Source organism: Aspergillus tubingensis (genome assembly GCF_013340325.1).
Source record: "Aspergillus tubingensis WU-2223L DNA, scaffold_6, whole genome shotgun sequence".
NCBI classification, from domain to species: Eukaryota; Fungi; Ascomycota; class Eurotiomycetes; order Eurotiales; family Aspergillaceae; genus Aspergillus; species Aspergillus tubingensis.
The window spans coordinates 607,832-624,319 of record NW_023336280.1 but is presented as its reverse complement, the minus strand read 5'-3'; the positions used below and the strand labels follow the sequence as shown (position 1 = coordinate 624,319).

General features: G+C 53.7%; 7 protein-coding genes across 7 annotated transcripts; 2 read left to right on the top strand and 5 right to left on the bottom strand.

The window, feature by feature from the left end:
* Positions 1 to 119: 119 nt before the first annotated feature.
* Positions 120 to 2,030, bottom strand: AtWU_03980 (uncharacterized protein; the record flags this gene model as incomplete). Its single annotated transcript, XM_035499091.1, has 1 exon — positions 120 to 2,030. One exon carries the CDS (start codon positions 2,028 to 2,030, stop codon positions 120 to 122), a length of 1,911 nt encoding a protein of 636 aa, XP_035354984.1.
* A 647-nt stretch (positions 2,031 to 2,677) lies between these two features.
* On the top strand, positions 2,678 to 4,318 carry AtWU_03979 (phosphatidylserine decarboxylase 1; the record flags this gene model as incomplete). Its single annotated transcript, XM_035499090.1, has 1 exon — positions 2,678 to 4,318. The coding sequence occupies one exon, from the start codon at positions 2,678 to 2,680 to the stop codon at positions 4,316 to 4,318; it is 1,641 nt and encodes a 546-aa protein (XP_035354983.1).
* A 322-nt stretch (positions 4,319 to 4,640) lies between these two features.
* AtWU_03978 (anaphase promoting complex subunit DOC1) lies at positions 4,641 to 6,228 on the top strand (the record flags this gene model as incomplete). The annotated part of the gene is made up of 2 exons (XM_035499089.1): positions 4,641 to 5,307; positions 5,375 to 6,228. 2 exons carry the CDS (start codon positions 4,641 to 4,643, stop codon positions 6,226 to 6,228), a joined length of 1,521 nt encoding a protein of 506 aa, XP_035354982.1.
* Positions 6,229 to 6,500: 272 nt separating this feature from the next.
* Positions 6,501 to 7,933, bottom strand: leu2A (3-isopropylmalate dehydrogenase LEU2; the record flags this gene model as incomplete). The annotated part of the gene is made up of 6 exons (XM_035499088.1): positions 6,501 to 6,733; positions 6,806 to 7,433; positions 7,491 to 7,586; positions 7,650 to 7,718; positions 7,789 to 7,809; positions 7,883 to 7,933. The coding sequence occupies 6 exons, from the start codon at positions 7,931 to 7,933 to the stop codon at positions 6,501 to 6,503; spliced, it is 1,098 nt and encodes a 365-aa protein (XP_035354981.1).
* Positions 7,934 to 8,637: 704 nt separating this feature from the next.
* AtWU_03976 (CDP-diacylglycerol--inositol 3-phosphatidyltransferase) lies at positions 8,638 to 9,606 on the bottom strand (the record flags this gene model as incomplete). The annotated part of the gene is made up of 3 exons (XM_035499087.1): positions 8,638 to 8,955; positions 9,008 to 9,384; positions 9,441 to 9,606. The coding sequence occupies 3 exons, from the start codon at positions 9,604 to 9,606 to the stop codon at positions 8,638 to 8,640; spliced, it is 861 nt and encodes a 286-aa protein (XP_035354980.1).
* A 1,046-nt stretch (positions 9,607 to 10,652) lies between these two features.
* On the bottom strand, positions 10,653 to 12,475 carry ptcA (type 2C protein phosphatase PTC6; the record flags this gene model as incomplete). The annotated part of the gene is made up of 2 exons (XM_035499086.1): positions 10,653 to 12,274; positions 12,415 to 12,475. 2 exons carry the CDS (start codon positions 12,473 to 12,475, stop codon positions 10,653 to 10,655), a joined length of 1,683 nt encoding a protein of 560 aa, XP_035354979.1.
* A 1,685-nt stretch (positions 12,476 to 14,160) lies between these two features.
* Positions 14,161 to 16,050, bottom strand: AtWU_03974 (putative RNA splicing factor (Pad-1); the record flags this gene model as incomplete). Its single annotated transcript, XM_035499085.1, has 4 exons — positions 14,161 to 14,419; positions 14,477 to 14,956; positions 15,019 to 15,327; positions 15,383 to 16,050. 4 exons carry the CDS (start codon positions 16,048 to 16,050, stop codon positions 14,161 to 14,163), a joined length of 1,716 nt encoding a protein of 571 aa, XP_035354978.1.
* Positions 16,051 to 16,488: the final 438 nt, after the last annotated feature.

Sequence of the window (16,488 nt, the reverse complement as noted above, 5' to 3'; positions counted from 1 at the left end):
ACTAGATATCTTGCCGCATAAGGCGGTATGGAAAATATGATCGCAACTATCAATACATCATGAACTCAAGTTTCAAATCACCGAGTTTACTCAGTACAAATCTAATGGCTCCGCTATGGCTAATTCTCAGTTGGGGGTATCGTGTTGGGTGCGTTCTCGCCCGTCTCTCTCTGTTCGTTCTCGCCGCTCTGCTGAGCCTGTGTCTGTGCCTCACCAGTCGTGCCTGCGTTGGTGGCCTCCTCCTCCCGTCGACGCCGCTCTTCTTCCTCTCTCGCACGCTCTGCGTTCCGGGCCGCTTCTGCAGCGTTGCGCACTTCTACGTGTCTCTCGCCCACACCGGGAACCAAGCTTGCAATGAAGAGCGCCAAGGACCGTTCCACGCGTCGCAGCTGGTGTCGCAGTCCGGTTGGCTGAGCAAGAGGAACATTCCCTTGGCCAGTTGACTGCGTGCCAGATGGTGCTGGGGCCGGCTCGTCCGGAGCGAAATGAACCAGTCCTTCCAGGTGTCGTTGCACTGGCGCCACAAGCATTCGATACAATTGCTGTGGGACCCCGGTTTCTGACAGGAGCGAGACGAGAACGGCCAGAGTCACATACACCACGCGGGACCATGTGCCCGGTTCACTGAACATGTAGCAGAAGAAATACAAGCGCACAAATAGCCACATGCGTCGGAGATTGCGCGTGAAGCTCAACTGTCCGTTGTTTTCGAGGCGCTGGTTGAGTACGGCCTGTCGGACGATGTTCTCCATGACAACTGCGTTTGCATTGTGAATCTCCGGCGGGGCACCCGTACGAGGCGCTGAGGCTCCAGTTGGGGAGTGCATGGCTCGGAGCGCATCGAGAGACGACTGCATCGTTTCTGCGCCGCGGGGAGATGCAACCAAGGCTTGATAGCCATTTGGAGACGAGAGGAGGTACAGAGGAGCTTGCCCTGGTGTGGGATTGGGAGGTCCAGATAGAACAGGTGTGGGCGTGGTTCGAGCTTGCGAGACGCGGAGCTGGTCGGCGCGGGTATAGATGTTGAAGACGCGGGTAAGCAACGATTCAATCGAGCCGTCGCGTTCAGCATGTGGATTCTGATATTGATCGTCGAGCAGAGCGAACAATTGTGTACGTATGCGAATAATATGGTCCATTGGGGGCGCAACCCCTCGGTTCAGTTGCTCTTCGCCAAACGCAATCTGGTTTCTGAGGATCTGTAGGCGCAATCGGACTTCTTCGGGGAAATTGCTATTGGCATTGGTTGTCCCCGACAGGCCGGAAGCCAATGTGGCATCAGACGAGACGGACGAGTGTCCTGGGTGCGACAGACCGGGGGCTACGTGTGGCCATGCAGGTTGCTGAGCAAACGAAGCTGTTGTAGTCGTGGAAGTAGCCCCCGCGGTGCCTGCCGCGACGCCTCCCAACGGTCCGCCCCGTTCCTGCATGTCAATCTGTCGGCGAATGGCCTCGATATTCCGCCTCAGAGCAAGTCCGATCTCTGCCTCATGGGGAACCGCGGGCAATGCGGGGCCTCGATACCTGATCTCTTGTCCGTGGGGCAGGTGCTGCGGCGTGAATCGGTTCGATGCGAATGGACTCTGAGGTGCGGGATGTCCTGAGGCTCCCCGCGGAATTGGAGCAGGAGCTCGGGCAGAAGTTGAAGCATGGGGAGCTGGGGCGGGAGGAAGGACGAGGTGAATGGAATACTCGGTATCCTGGGAAAGCATCACTGTTAGTATCTGCCAACTACATGGGGAGCATGAAAACGGCAATATGCGCACATTTGATGACTCTAACACATCGTTCAGCGCTACTGTATCGTTCGTAAGGGGCTTTCCCCGGTATATCAGCCGTTGAGTCTCAGGTGATGGTTCGCTCGGAATGGTCTGCGCGATTCGAGCTTTGAGAGTGGAAATGGTGATGGACGGGGAGATGTCGTGGAGAGTGAATCGGTTGGGAGGAGGTAAAGATGGACATAGCACATGTAGTACTATGCTCTGTGGAGAGTCCGCCAGAGCGGGCTGGTTCTCAGAAGACGCGGTCATCCTGGAGTTGTTCTGTCCTTGCGGAGGGATGTTGGGAGTAGACGATCACAGGCGCATAATCGTAGTCGCAATGCTCACTGGAAGAGAGACAGCAGAGTAAATCAGAAGACACCAATGGTCTTCAGTCAGTTGAGTATGAGCACAATGGCACTGTGATAAGTGCTAACTGGCAGTTGATGTGCATGAACCAGACAGCCAGGGGACCGCGGGAGAAGTATACAAGAAGCCGGAATGATGACGGTGTCCTTTTCAACCCTGAGATGTGACTGGCCAGAACCACACGAGCCAGGCAATATGAAGCAGAACAGCTAGAATTGTCAGTTGAACACGATATCACATTCACGCCCACAAGCTGTCCAGAACAACGAAGCACCTAACCACACAGATCAACAAACCGATCGGAGACAGGCAACCATAATGACAAGTGAAGCCGCGCGGACGGAGGGGATTCTGCCCGGCGGTGAAGCAGCAAACCGATGCCGATCACGGGTTTTTGTGTTTTGACTGTCATAAGATCGACGATCCCATCCTGCAATCACAGCTGCTTCCTCGGTTGATCCCGGTTCCGTGATCAGAGGGCAGGTGTTTCGCACTTGTTGCTTTTACTTCCCCCCTCTGGGATGACTTGCTCCGAGTAGAACCGCATTATGGCCCTGTGCCTGACCAGCCGTTCTGCCCTGTGTTGCCGGAAGTTCGCAGTCTCCCCTCATGGGGAGAAGGTAGGATTGATGGAAGTCTCGTTGCGGGCCACTGGCCGTCGTAAGACCGGTGCCAGGCAGTTTTCACAGTCCTGGAAACAATATCAGTATCAAAATTCCCACGAAAACCCTTCCCCTCGAAGCACCTTTGGCTCCCGACTCCGTTTTGCCCTACGAAACACCAAAGTCGAATGGTATCCCATCCCCGTCGGTCTCGGTATCGGCTTGCTTGGCTTGCTGCAGTTTTACAAGGCCCAGCGGGCGGAACGTGAACGTGCAGAGAGAGAAGCTGCCGGCGAGACTTTTGATTTCGAAAAAGCTCCTCCCCGTCCAAAGCACCGACTGAGCGGACCATGGCAGGTCCAGATTATGTCCACCTTGCCGCTCAAGGCCATATCGCGGCTCTGGGGACGCTTCAATGAGATTGAGCTGCCTTATTATTTCCGTGTTCCGGGATTTAAACTCTACTCTTGGGTCTTTGGTGTCAACCTAGACGAGGTTGAGGAACCCGACCTTCACACCTATCCCAACCTGGCAGCCTTCTTCTATCGCAAACTGAAACCCGGTGTTCGGCCTCTGGACCCTGACACTCGCGCTATTCTTGCACCCTCCGATGGACGTATCTTACAATTTGGATTGATTGAACGTGGTGAAGTCGAGCAGGTCAAGGGTGTCACATACAGCTTGGACGCCCTGTTGGGTGCCGCGACCCCGAACCATGCCGACCACACAGATAAGTTCACAGACCACCAGGGCGAGCCGGCCCAGGGAACCGAAGCCAAAGTACTGGCGGACGCTGAGTTTGCCAAAATGAACGGCATCTCCTATACGCTTCCCACGCTCCTGGCAGGAGACCAGAGCGGTGCCCGGAAGCGTTCTGCATCTATCGATGCATCCACCCCATACAAGGCCTCTGCAGAAGCCGAAGTCAAGGCTGACCTGGCTCGTGGGGATGGTGCGCCGTGGTACGCCCCGAAGCCGACGTCCAACAATGCTCTCTACTATGTCGTGATCTACCTTGCTCCGGGTGACTACCACCGCTTCCATTCGCCAGTGCCGTGGGTGGTGCAGAGCCGTCGTCACTTTGCAGGTGAATTGTTCTCTGTGTCCCCGTACCTGCAGCGCCACCTGCCGGGTCTCTTCACCCTCAATGAACGCGTCGTGCTGCTGGGCCGCTGGCGTTGGGGTTTCTTCAGTTACACCCCCGTGGGTGCTACGAACGTTGGCTCGATCAAGGTGAACTTTGATGCTGAGCTGCGTACTAACAGCCTCACCACGGACACCGCGGCCGACATGGCAGCCGCCGCTGCGGCCAAGCGTGGTGAGCAGTACCCTGGATTCGTTGAGGCTACCTACCTCCACGCCAGCCAAACCCTGGGAGGTCACCCTCTGCAGCGTGGTGAGGAAATGGGTGGATTCCAACTTGGTAGCTCAATCGTGTTGGTGTTCGAGGCGCCGGTGGGCACCCGTAAGTCCTTCGACGCGGGCTGGGAAGAGGGCCGACGCGAGGGAGGATTCAACTGGACCATTGAGAAGGGCCAGCGCATTAAGATGGGAGAGAAACTCGGATTCGTTGATGTTGAAAACTGAGGGTGACATACGGGCAGAAGTTCACCACCAAAAAAAGTCATATAGACCAATTTGTGCACCACCGGACGAAGATCCGAGGCGCTTGTGTATCATACACTTTTTCTGTACATCTCAGCTATTAGCTGATCTAATAATTAAACTGTTTTGAACCTACTCATCTACATACTGAATCGTGGATAACCCGATAAGAAACACGTGACTGATAACGGCAGTCCATCCATGAAGCTTTCCATCCATTCTCCATCCAGCATCAACAAACACTCTCAATCTCCCCACGAATCATGGCCAATTCACAATAACTTGCTTCCAAACTGTATCCAACATGCCGCGTCACCATCATCTCCTCCGTCGACACCCCGCACCAGACACCTCCTCCCCCTCCGACAGCACCACCCCCCACCACGCACCGCAACAACCACCCCCGGCGCCCCAACGCGCCAATCGCTCGCGCCTCGGCCAGCACGCGCAATTCCAAACCCCTCCGTCCCAAGGCCTCTCCATTCCCACTCTCCATCCTTCCTCCGGAACCTTCGACCCCGATCATCCCCTCCACAGTCACCCCAGCCAGCATGCAGCCCACAACCCCGCCGCAACGGCCGCCCTGTTCTCCCTCTTCGGACGCGGCGTGCATGGCCGTCCGCCCAACCACCCAGCGGACCAGATGATGGACGACGAAGATGTTGAGGACGAGGAAGAAGAGGAGGACGACGCTATCCCAGAAGAGTATGACGGGGTCGGATTCAGCCATGAGACAACACTCAGTTCCATCGCCTATCAACGTACCCGACACCGACAGCGGCAGTTCCAGCGGTCTATCTCCGAGGAGGACGGGATGCTTCCCGCTCATGATGTGGATGTGGCGGAGCCTTCTGATATCGAGGAAGAAGACGAAGAAGAAGTGGAACATGATGAGCAGGTCGAGGAGGATGAAGAGGATGTGGAGATTGAGCCGGAGGCTGGTAGTGAGTCGGAGATGTTACATGAGCGAGGTATGTACCCTTTCCCACCCACTTATTCAACATATAAACTAATCATTCGATCGATATTAATGTACAGAGAAATCCCCAACCCCCCTCCCCGCTAACCTCCGCGAAATCTCCTCCCTAGCTAGCTGGACCGTCTCAACTCATAAACCCGGCTGCGGCGTGACTGCCCTCCGCCACCCGTCTCCAACGCAGTACTGGCAATCCGATGGTCCGCAGCCGCATACCCTCACTTTGCACTTCTTCAAGCTGGTGGCTATTGTGCGCATCAGGGTGTATTTGGATTTCGAGATGGATGAGAGTTATACACCTACTAAGATGACGTTTCTCGCGGGCATGGGCGGGAATGATCTGGTTGAGTTTGCTAATTGGGAAGGTGAGGGGCCGTGTGGGTGGGTTGATGTGGAGTTGGAAGGCGTGGGAGGGAGGAGTGGGGGGTGGGTTACTACTAGTGCGCAGAGGCAGGGTGGTGCTGGTTCTGGTGGTGCTGGTGGAGGGAAGAAGAAGAAGAAGTCGGGAAGGAGGAGGAAGGGGAAGGGGAAGAGAAGGGGCGGGTTTATCTTTGAGGATCCTGACGTTGATGTGGATGAAGATGAAGAAGATGATGATTATGACGATGACGACGACGAGGATGATCCGTATGCGGGGAATGTGCTCAAGGCCATGGTCATTCAGATGCGAATTATCGAGAATCATCAAAACGGCAAAGATACGCATGTGCGTGGGTTCCAGGTGTTTGCGAGAGATGATGAGAGAAAGAGGGTGGGGAATGCGCCGTCGGCGTCGGCGGATGGTCGTGTCCGGAGACACAGTGCCAGACGGTCGTTGAGAGCCAGTACGCATGAGGATATGGAGCGTGATGGTGTTTCCAAGGTGGTGACGAGTTTGGAGGAGCCGGATTGGATGGGCGAGCCTGTCATTCGGTAGTAGTCATTCATTGTCAGACTCGATTGATAGCATTTCGCGGAGTTTTAGATACCCCTTTTACATCAATATGTCATACACGCAGCAGCTGTCATACACTCTCCCCCCATAGTTAGTACGTAGTACCAGTAAGACAATCGCGAGACGGTAGCGTGGGTAGTAGTAGTAATGTAAATTATTATATTCATCATTTAGATCCAGTCATATCTCATGCGGGTCACCCGCCCAACAATCAATACTTTTTCACCCATCCCATCATGCCAAACTCAATTAACCTACTTCAACAACTTCTCCAGCTCGGCGGCAACAGCATCACCAACCTCGCTAGTGGTAGCCTTACCACCAATGTCACCAGTACGAACACCAGACTCGAGGACATTGCGAACAGCAGCCTCAATAGCGCGGGCCTCATCGAAGCGACCGAAAGAGTACTGCATCATCATAGCGACGGACAGAATGGCAGCAACGGGGTTAACAATACCCTTGCCAGCGATATCAGGAGCAGAGCCTGCACGCGATTAATTAGTAAACCGCACATCCACCCCAACAGAATGCAAAAGGGGGAGGGAGGGAAACATACCATGAATAGGCTCATAGATACCATTAACGCGACCCTTCCCATCGGGAATACCACTCAAACTAGCACTAGGCAACAAACCCAAAGAACCAGGGATAACACTAGCCTCATCACTAATGATATCACCGAACAGGTTACTCGTGACGATAATGCCGTTCAACTGACGGGGGTTCTTAACCATAATCATAGCAGCCGAGTCAATCAGCTGGTGCTCAATCTTCAACTGAGGGAACTCCTTCGCCATGACCTCAGTGACGGTCTTTCTCCACAGACGACTCGTAGCCAGCACATTGGCCTTATCCAGACTCCACACGGGGAGAGGGGGGTTGTGCTGCAGGGCAAGGTGTGCGGCGAGGCGAGTGATGCGCTCGATCTCGGCGCGAGAGTAGGGCTCCGTGTCCATGGCGTAGCCGCTGCCGTCGTCTTCCTTGCGGTCTCCGAAGTAGATTCCACCCGTCAGTTCGCGGATGATGTTGAAGTCGACGCCCTCGCAGACTGAGGCTTTCAGGGGGGAGTGCTCGACCAGGGAAGGGGCGGCGAAGTTGCACGGGCGCAGGTTGCCGAATGTGCCCATTTCTTTGCGCAGCTTCAGGAGACCTTGCTCCGGGCGGACGGCGCCGGTGCCCCATTTCTGTTCGCAGAGTTAGTTGTTGGTGGTGGTGGTGAGAATGGTGGTGGGGGGATGTACCGGTCCACCGATGGCACCGAGGAGAACGGCATCGGCGTTCTTGGCCGCGGTCAGGGCCTCGTCGGTCAGAGGGTTGCCGGTGGCGTCAATAGAGGCCTGTATAGTTGTAGTGTCAGCGTTTTATGGTCTTGTTATACATAGGATTTGATTGGGACGTACACCGCCCAGCAGGTGGTCCTGGAGGTTGAGGGTGATGTCATCGCGGCTCTTCTCGATGACGCGGAGGACCTGTGGTGAAGCATAGTTAGCATTGAGGAAGTCTGGAAGCTCAATTCGGAGCTGAGCATGATCTGCTAACCTTGATGGCCTCGGCGGTAACCTAGATTGACGTTGGCACTGGGTCAGTCGATTGTCCGGAGCTGTACAAGGGTATAGGCTCAGCGCGGACTCACCTCGGGACCGCAGTGGTCACCGGCGAAAACGACAATGTTGAAGGCGGGCATGATGAGGGCGAGTTGAAGAATTAGTCTGGCACGGGGGAAAGTGGACGATTGAGCGGAGGAGAACGAGGTATAAACTACAACTTATACGGACTGGCGGGGCAGTTGGCGAGGCTCCCCGCGCCGACACCGGAGCCACTGCCGGCCCTAGTCCACCCCCGGTTTAGCGCGGCGTATGTACTTTTACCCACGCTTACCACCGGAGTTACAGCTATTATTAACATTGACTCACTGTGAATGTGTCCACTCTAGTAGTCCCGATTAAAAATGCTATCGACGATGGCGGCGCCAATTTAATCACACGAAAAAAGCATTGAAACAAAGACAGAAGCCATGCAAGTAGAAAGTAACACAAAGCACGCCTCCAATATCGTCCCATTTTTGCCCTGAGACGTCTGTACACCTAGCCTTATATGCCGCAGTCCCGCCCATCACATATACTAAGACATGACCGATATCCTCGAGCCAGAGAAAAGAAATAGAAAAATGAAGAGAGACATAGGGTAAGAGAAATTATGGGGAGACTCCTGGACCACTCTGAGCTGTCCAGAAACAGCCAGAGCACCAGAACCATGCAGAAAATATCTGACCCGGTCGGGGAACATACATCACTCCTCCAGATCCCGGGAACGTAGCCCAACGGGCATTATCGAATTGACTGGTAGCTAGAACAAGCCTACTTCAGCCACGAACTGGCAGATCTTGACTTAGTTCTTCTTGCCATTGCGCATGGCCTTGCGGCTAGCAATGTCGCCCTCCACCAGCCACTTGCTCGCCTTGACCAGCTGCACAACGTTAATGAACTGCTTCAGAGCCATGACGGGAGCCGAAATGCCGGTGATCACCCAAGGCCAGAAGCTGTCGATCTTGTTGGCGCGCGCCATCTCCAGAGCCCCAGCACTCCATGGGCTGGCAGTGCTCACAGGCTGCAGGAGGGAGGGAGACAGAGTGGGGGAAGAGAAAGAGAGCAGGTACAGTCCAATGAAGAACAGCTCATTCAGCGCGCAGCAGATAAACAGAACGGTCTGTGGCGCATGTCAGCATGTTGACCGAAAGAGACGCAAACGAACAACGAACCCTGCTGTGGTAATACTGGTACAAGACCCAGCTGCGGCTAGCCTCCACCTTCTTGTGGCTCTGGCTGGAACCTCCCATGCTCAGAGTCGCGTACATGTGCATGTAGTGACTGGCCATGTCCAAGGCGATCAAGCTCTGGAAGATAATGGCCCAACGTGGCCAGGCGGAGCTCAGGAAAACCAGCAGACACGCGGTCGTGCACCGATCCGTCACCATGTCCAGCACCGCACCAAATGTGGTAGACTGGTTATAGTAGCGCGCCGCATATCCATCCAAAGCATCCAACAGACACGACACGCTGTAAAGGAGGGAGCACGTCCGCGGGTGCAGAGGCATATAGTAGAGGGAGGCCATCGTCAACACAACACGCGCATATCCTAATCCCATCCAAGTTAGGTGTTGTCAGACTGCAATAGGGTCGCTGAGCTCTTACCGATCAAGTTCGGGGCAAAAAGAAACACGTTTTCCTCCACATCACCATCAGCAGTGACTGCTGCACCGTTCTTTGGCGACTCCTGCAAGGTCCCGTTAACGGCCGGCGATGGGTCGGTTGCCTCCAGCCCAGCGGCGGCTTTCTGTGATCTAGTACGGGGGCCCATCGTGGCGAAAATAATATGAATGCTGAAACGGAAGTAGAAGTAGTTTGTAGGAGGTTCCGGAGGAAAAAAACGCCTGGGCGACGGGGAGTTGACGGAAGAAGGAGAAGCTCTATCCGAGGGGTTCCACGAGGACGGCGAGTGGACCGTGTCCGAAGCAAGCTTCGAGTCAATCGGAGCAGCAAAACTCAGTCGGGTAAGAAGGCTAGAGAGATGGAGACAGTAACGTTAGCACGTCTTACAGTGTCTCACTAGACATGGACCACGAGGTCAAGGCAAGTTCAGATGGGGTGAGAGAAGACGACGGCGCCGGAGATTCTCCTGAAAGCTTTGTGGAACACGTACCTTCTGCTTTTTTTTGCGACGCGCCTGTGGCAGAAGCCAAAGATCACAGGATTCAAGTCCACAACAGAGATTAATGTCACTGTACAGAGAGCACAACAGAAAGGAAGGTGTAACTATCTTAACAGCGCGTGGAAGGGCAGTCTGTCCACGTTGGTCAGGAGAGGAAAATGGCCATGTGTGAGGTTTGGCGATAAGGTTGGGGGGTGATAAGCAGGAGCCACTCACGATGCGGTCACCTTAATTCATCCGCCGCAATCCGAGAAGTGGTGCGATTGCACTGATCAAGACAGTTGATCACTGAAACTAAGTATCAATGTGCGACAACGAGTTCCAAGAGGAGCCAAGTAATGATGAGAGACAGATTTAGAGAGACGGGTGGTCAGGAGAAGCTGTTCTCTGTTTGCGGCCAGCCTTACATCCTCTTCCGGGCCGGTCCCGACCAAGAGTTGCCCGTGGACCCTGATCGACCCTTCCCATACATCAATCAGATTTCAACCTGCAACTAATTCATTACTCAAACCCCCGTTCTAAAGTAGTGGCGTGTAGACAAAACAAAAGAAATTAGTTGTCAAGGACTGAGTATGTACAGATGTAAACTATGCAAAGCTCTCTCGAGCAGCACGAACCAAACGAGCAGCAGAAGAAATAAGCTATATACAAACAGGCATATTCTCTATCAAATGTTAAAAAAAAAATCTTCATTATCATCTCCGTGACCTGCGCGGATCTGTCGCTTCTTGCCGACGCCACTCTCGAGACTCCTTTGTCCCCAAGCTGCCCAGTCCTCCCTCTAGCCGTCGCTCCCACCCGCCTAATCGGACTACCAGGCAGGTGGCATTGTCTCCTTCACGGGTCACCTCCGTCGCAAATTTGACCACGTCGGAAGCACCCTGGTCGGGGGTCTTGGCTTCCTTGACGATGTCGACGACCTCTTGGTCTAGGAGCGTGCCGCTGACTCCGTCCGACATGAGTACCAAGAATGAGTACTCGGCTGGGCCCATCTCGATGCGACGGATCTCTGGCTCTGCCGAGACACCGATGCGCTTGGACTGGACGTCTCCAAAAGATCGAGTGTTGGCAAGCCCGCTCATCCGCTCTTCTCCAAAGGAGTCTGTCACAAACGTGGTAGCGTACCGTCGTAACCGGGAAGCTTCAATAGGCGACGAAGGGTGATGGTTGGACGTGACCGGGATGGCTTGGCCGGTCAAAGTGGAACACAAGAGGATCCGGGTATCTCCGACATGCGATACAAGCAGGCTAGATGGAGCATTGGGGTGCCAAAATGGAGCGGGCGTCGGAGTTGAGATGAGCGCAATACTGGCCGTGCTGCCTCCCTTGAAGCGATTGACCCCGCCAATGTTCAACGATCGGGAGCGGCTTGGGCCATACAGGATATCATCCTGATGCATTGGCTGACCGACCTTGGTAAATTCATCGTCTCTTTTGGCCGCTTGCGCCGAGACGAACTCCAGATCAGTCCGGAGAAAGGCATACTCCAAGATCTCTTCGATGGTGACTCCCATGCCAGAATCCACATCGCTCGTCGAGTTTTGTTTTCCGGCATGTGTGAAGTGAGGTGGAACGAATCTCTTGAAATAGCCGCCAACCAATGTCTTCCAGTTCTGCACAAGGATCTTCTCTAATTCTCCGATACGCTTAGAGTTACCGCCTTGTACTATTGGCAACGCTCCGGATGAGGGATCCGCGCCCCGCGGGAACTGGCCGCTTGACCCTTGTCGGAGACTCGACTGTAATTCAAAAGCGGCCGCGGTATCCTGAATATATTCATGAAGCCAGTCCTTCAGGAAAGTACTGCACTCCGTTCCGCCATGGCCGTCAAAGACGCCGAAATAGAAGACCTGCGGATCCCCGCTCGCGGTGTCGGCCCCGCGGCTCTCTCTGGGGACAGGGATGGTGCCAGTCTTCTTGATCGTCAAAGAGGCCGGTGGACGCTTCGCAAAGGCGGGTATATCGATGACACCAGCCTGGTAGGCATCTTCATTGTAGGGCCGGGTGCCTCGTAAGCTGTGTGCACCAAAGTGGTGTTTGGCACTCCGCAGTGGGATGCGAACGACAGTGGTGTCCCGGTCGACAAGGGGCTGGAATGCGGCCGGAGAATGCGAGATCTCGCCCGTATGGGGGACCGACTCTGCACGAGGGAGTTTGTGGAAGGGGGCCAAAGGACCTCGGGGATCCGGATGTAGCGAGGACGAGGGCAGATGAGTGACGAAATAGTCGTGGAACTCGCGACGCCTGGTGGGGCGGATATCGTCAGGAACAATATACTTGGTCGAGTAACGACGATGCCGAGACCAGATAATATAGACTAGAGAGAAGACAAGAGGAGGTTAGCCAGGGGGGATGGTGAGACGCGAATGCAGGACGACCATGCAACTCCAGGCCGATCTGGCTGGGCGCAAGAAAGGCGCGGAGATAAGAGAAATCTGGGGGAGGAGGCGAACTCACGATAACTGTCAGCCAGGGTCCGGGCCTGGACGGAGACTCGCTTGGCGGGAGACCCAATCATGAAGGCCGAAGCATTGGTAGGATGATGTCTATGGAAAAAAGTCTGGGAGAGCAAAGTAGAAAAACACGAGCACACAAAGGGAGGTGCCGGACACGAAGCAGGAAGAAGGTTCTTTGCCTTTTATCGGAAATCCGCGGGGGCTGCTGATTTTGCGGGCCGAGCAATCAGCGCGGCGGAGAAACACAACGGCACTTCTTCTTACTACTTCTACTACTACTTAGTACTTCCACTGCTACTTGTTTTGTCTCTCCCTCCCTCGCAGCAATTCAACTGCAATGTTTGCTGCACCCTGTGGCTTATACTTCAGGCAACAGACTCGGTACCTTGTCAGTTGCTAAAGGATGGAAATAGTGGAACTCTCCAACTTCTCCCCCTTTCCTCTCATCAGTAATCAACGCTTGAGTCTTGTCTCCGTCTATTCGACTACATCATTGGAGCAGCAGACTGGAAGAGAACAAAAAATCTCACTTGCGGTATTCTAGACCGTCTCATCACTTCTTCAAGAAAAACAAACAGATCCCTGGAATAGGATGAGAACATCCACCGTATGCGCTCTCGATCAATGTCTCACTACATCAATCCCAGGTCCATCGACTGCACATCTTGACAACAAAACACACATTGAGATTCCTACTAAGCTATCTATTTACTCGCAAGAGCAATTGGATCAAAGTTACAGGAAAATATTTGCTTAGCTACCGTTTTGAGTCTATCATAGCGGTCAGAAACTCTCCAGTAAGCAGGAAAACGTGGCAGCAGCAAGACGGCAGCCATACACGTATATGTGATGCTACCAGTTGGGTCTCCGAATAAACACATCACGTCAATTAGTCGGAGAACTACCCGGTCTGATCCGATAATTCTTATCTGTCAAATTTGGGTTCTTCACATTGATGAAATGATTGTGGCTGGCCATGGTCGCGTAGTTGAGCTGTTAATTGACCTGAATTAATCAATGCTGTAGCTAATGTCCGTACGTAAGCAGGCGCATGAGAAGAGTCAGAGGATGTATGCCCTGTAAGCTGGATACGAAGACGGAGTAAGAAAGATGATGTGTTCTGTTTCATCAACTGAGTAAGCGATATGGTTAGGGGCTGGATCAGCAGACTAGTATGGATATATATCAGGTACAGTCGGGGTTTGTATGTATAGTACTGCGTAGATCAGTTCACACGCGAAGTATACAATGTGGACCTGCAGGCAGTGTCGTAGTATCAACCAGTGTCCCTGTTATACGGTGTTACACTCATACTTGAGAAAGGGGAGCAACGGGAAATGTATGGTGGCATCTACAAAACACTGGCAGTACTTCAGTGAAGAACTCAATGATGAAGTGATCAGTAGGCTTGAAATTACAACAATCTTTTCATGACTGACAATTGTCAATTAACAAGGTTACGAAAAAAACTATTTGGCGCTAACGCAATGTACAAATCCCTATAGACAAGATCATTCCACGAGGCTCTCGGCCTGATAGACAACCATAAAGGGTAAGATGTCAAGAAGACTGGCACCTACCAGGGGCAGTGTCATCCAAGCCAAGCACCATGCCGAAGCAACCGCTCAACAGTTCAAAGGCCAAAGTGTGGTCCGGCCGTCACAGATTGCACCTGGTAAGAGAGACAAATTAGATGTAATACCTACCCGTATGTGGTCATGGTAGGCACGGGCCGATGTCATATACTTCAGATCGCTTTGGTTCGGGAGAACAGACTGCTGTAGACAGCGTCGACGACGGGCTGGGCGGTGATCTGTCGACCACCAAAGAAACGCCCGTTCAGGCCCTTGATGGCGTTCTCGCCACCCTGGACGCGGTCGAACTTCAGGTAGATATCGCCTTGCGAGTTGGGATCTAGTGCAATGTGAACAACATGGCCATATTTGTCTTCGCACTCAGCGCGAACGTCATCCTCCAGCTCCTTAATCCAAGCTTCGCCCTCCTCCCTGTGATATTGTTAGCTTCCAGATACCGATCAAGAAAGCTATGACAGGACAACTTACTCGTTGGGGTCGAACATGTTGCGGAGCATGACACACCGACTTGCCATGTTGACGTTAACAGGCAGAGGCTTGGCCTCAGTCTTGGGACGGAGCACCTTTTGCTGGTCATCGGCAGCAGGCTCGGCTGGTTCATCTGTTCTTGCAAGCTTGCGCATCAATGCATCCCTACTGTAGTTGTTGAAATTTACACCGGCAACATCTGTATCGTCCAATGCACTAGCACCGGCCCCCTTTTCGGAGTCACGACCACCAGCGCGGTCGAAGTTGCTGGTACCGCCGGCTTGAACACCACGTCCTCCGTGACCCGAGAAAAGAGAGCCCTGGAAGTTATGTTGGTTTGCACCTTGGCTCTGCATGCGTTGTGCGTTCGAGTCAGGAGTGAACTTATCGTTGCCAAGGCCAACGCGGATTGCTCGACCAGCAAGGTCAAATCCATTCATCTTTTCCAATGCCTCACGAGCCTGGTTAGGATCACGGAACCTATACACGGTGTAAGCAACAGTTACTGACAATATGAGTAAAGAAGTAGGGGTAGAACTTACTGCACGAATCCATAACCCCTGCTGCGACCAGTCTCGTCCTTTTGCAGCTGGACAAATTCGAGTTCGCCAAAGGGCTCAAAGACGTTCTGGAGGTCACTTTCAGTGATGCTGAAATGAATGTTACCCACGTACAACCTGTGAAATGGAGCAGCGTGATTGTTGCCGCTGCTGGCCTCAGGATTGCGGGCCTGGCGGTTCTTTTCCGCTTCAGTCAATTGAGCGATAATGGGAATTCCTAGAAGTTTCTGTCCGGTAAGCTGGATAGCGGGTGCAACGGCGTCTTCGCTTTTGAACTCGACATAACCGACACTGGTGAAAGTCAGTTACACAGCTCTCCTATCATCTGGGAAGGAGATTAACTCACCCTTTAGACCGCCCACTGACACGGTCCTTGACGATCTGGGCTTCCTTGACAGGTCCGACTTTCTCAAAGAACGCAATCAGCTCCTTAGTTCTCAACCGCGCAGCAAGCTGCTGAACGAAAATGGTACGCCTGTCACGCTCATCCTCGGTGGGTTCCGGCGTCCTCTCACGGCTTCTCGGGCTCGGGCTTCGTTTGCGGTCACGGCGAGTGCGTCTGTCTTCATCTCGCTCATCGCGACGGGAGCGGCCCGAGGGGCGGTAATAGCGATCATCGTAAGGCGACCGAGAGCGAGTGCGAGCCCGTCCACCCCCGCGGTAGAAGTCGCCACCAGAACGGTAATCGTCACCGTAGCGGTCACGACGAGACCGACGGCGTTCGCTATCACGACTCCTGCTCCTCTTTCTGCTTCTATGGCTTCCGTTAGCACTGCCATGTTCGCTTTTCGGGCTCTTCATGTCTTCATCTCCATCGATGTCTCGCGAGCGACGTCGATCACGGCTGCGGTCCCTGCGCTTGCGGTCCTTCTCTCGTGACCGATCGCGGTCCCGGCGGTCATTGCTGTCAGTTTTCGAGGAGGAGCGGTCATCGCGGTCCTGGGAACGGGAAGGGTCTTGAGATGGCGGAGCGGCTGTGGACTCGAGGAGAGCCTCAACATCGAGACCTGACATCTTGGTATATATGCTGCAATTTGTCTTTTCCTGGGCTAAACTGAACAGAAAACAAATGCAACGAAGATTGCGCGGAAAGGATTGAGGTCACTTTTGGCTTGGTTAGAGAGTGACGGCGTATCAAGCTTGACTTGAGCGAACCCTTGTGTTTCAAATCCGGAAGCCGGCAAGTTGTTTCTAACACTGTAATATAGATATTCTCGATGCCGTATAATTAGGAGTCGGGATAAGCGGATTCCCTACAGGGGTGGTGCTGCAGCTGAGGAGTGAGGTGAAGAGATGTTGAAGATACTGTCCACCTCAATGTTCCGATGGCGTGGGATGCCGACACGTCACGTGGTCTTGGCGTCTTTGCCTCCTTATCTTTTGTCCTTTCATAATTTTTTTCTTCTCGCGCCGACTAACACGGCTATGAACCACGGGTCATCTAGCACTCAA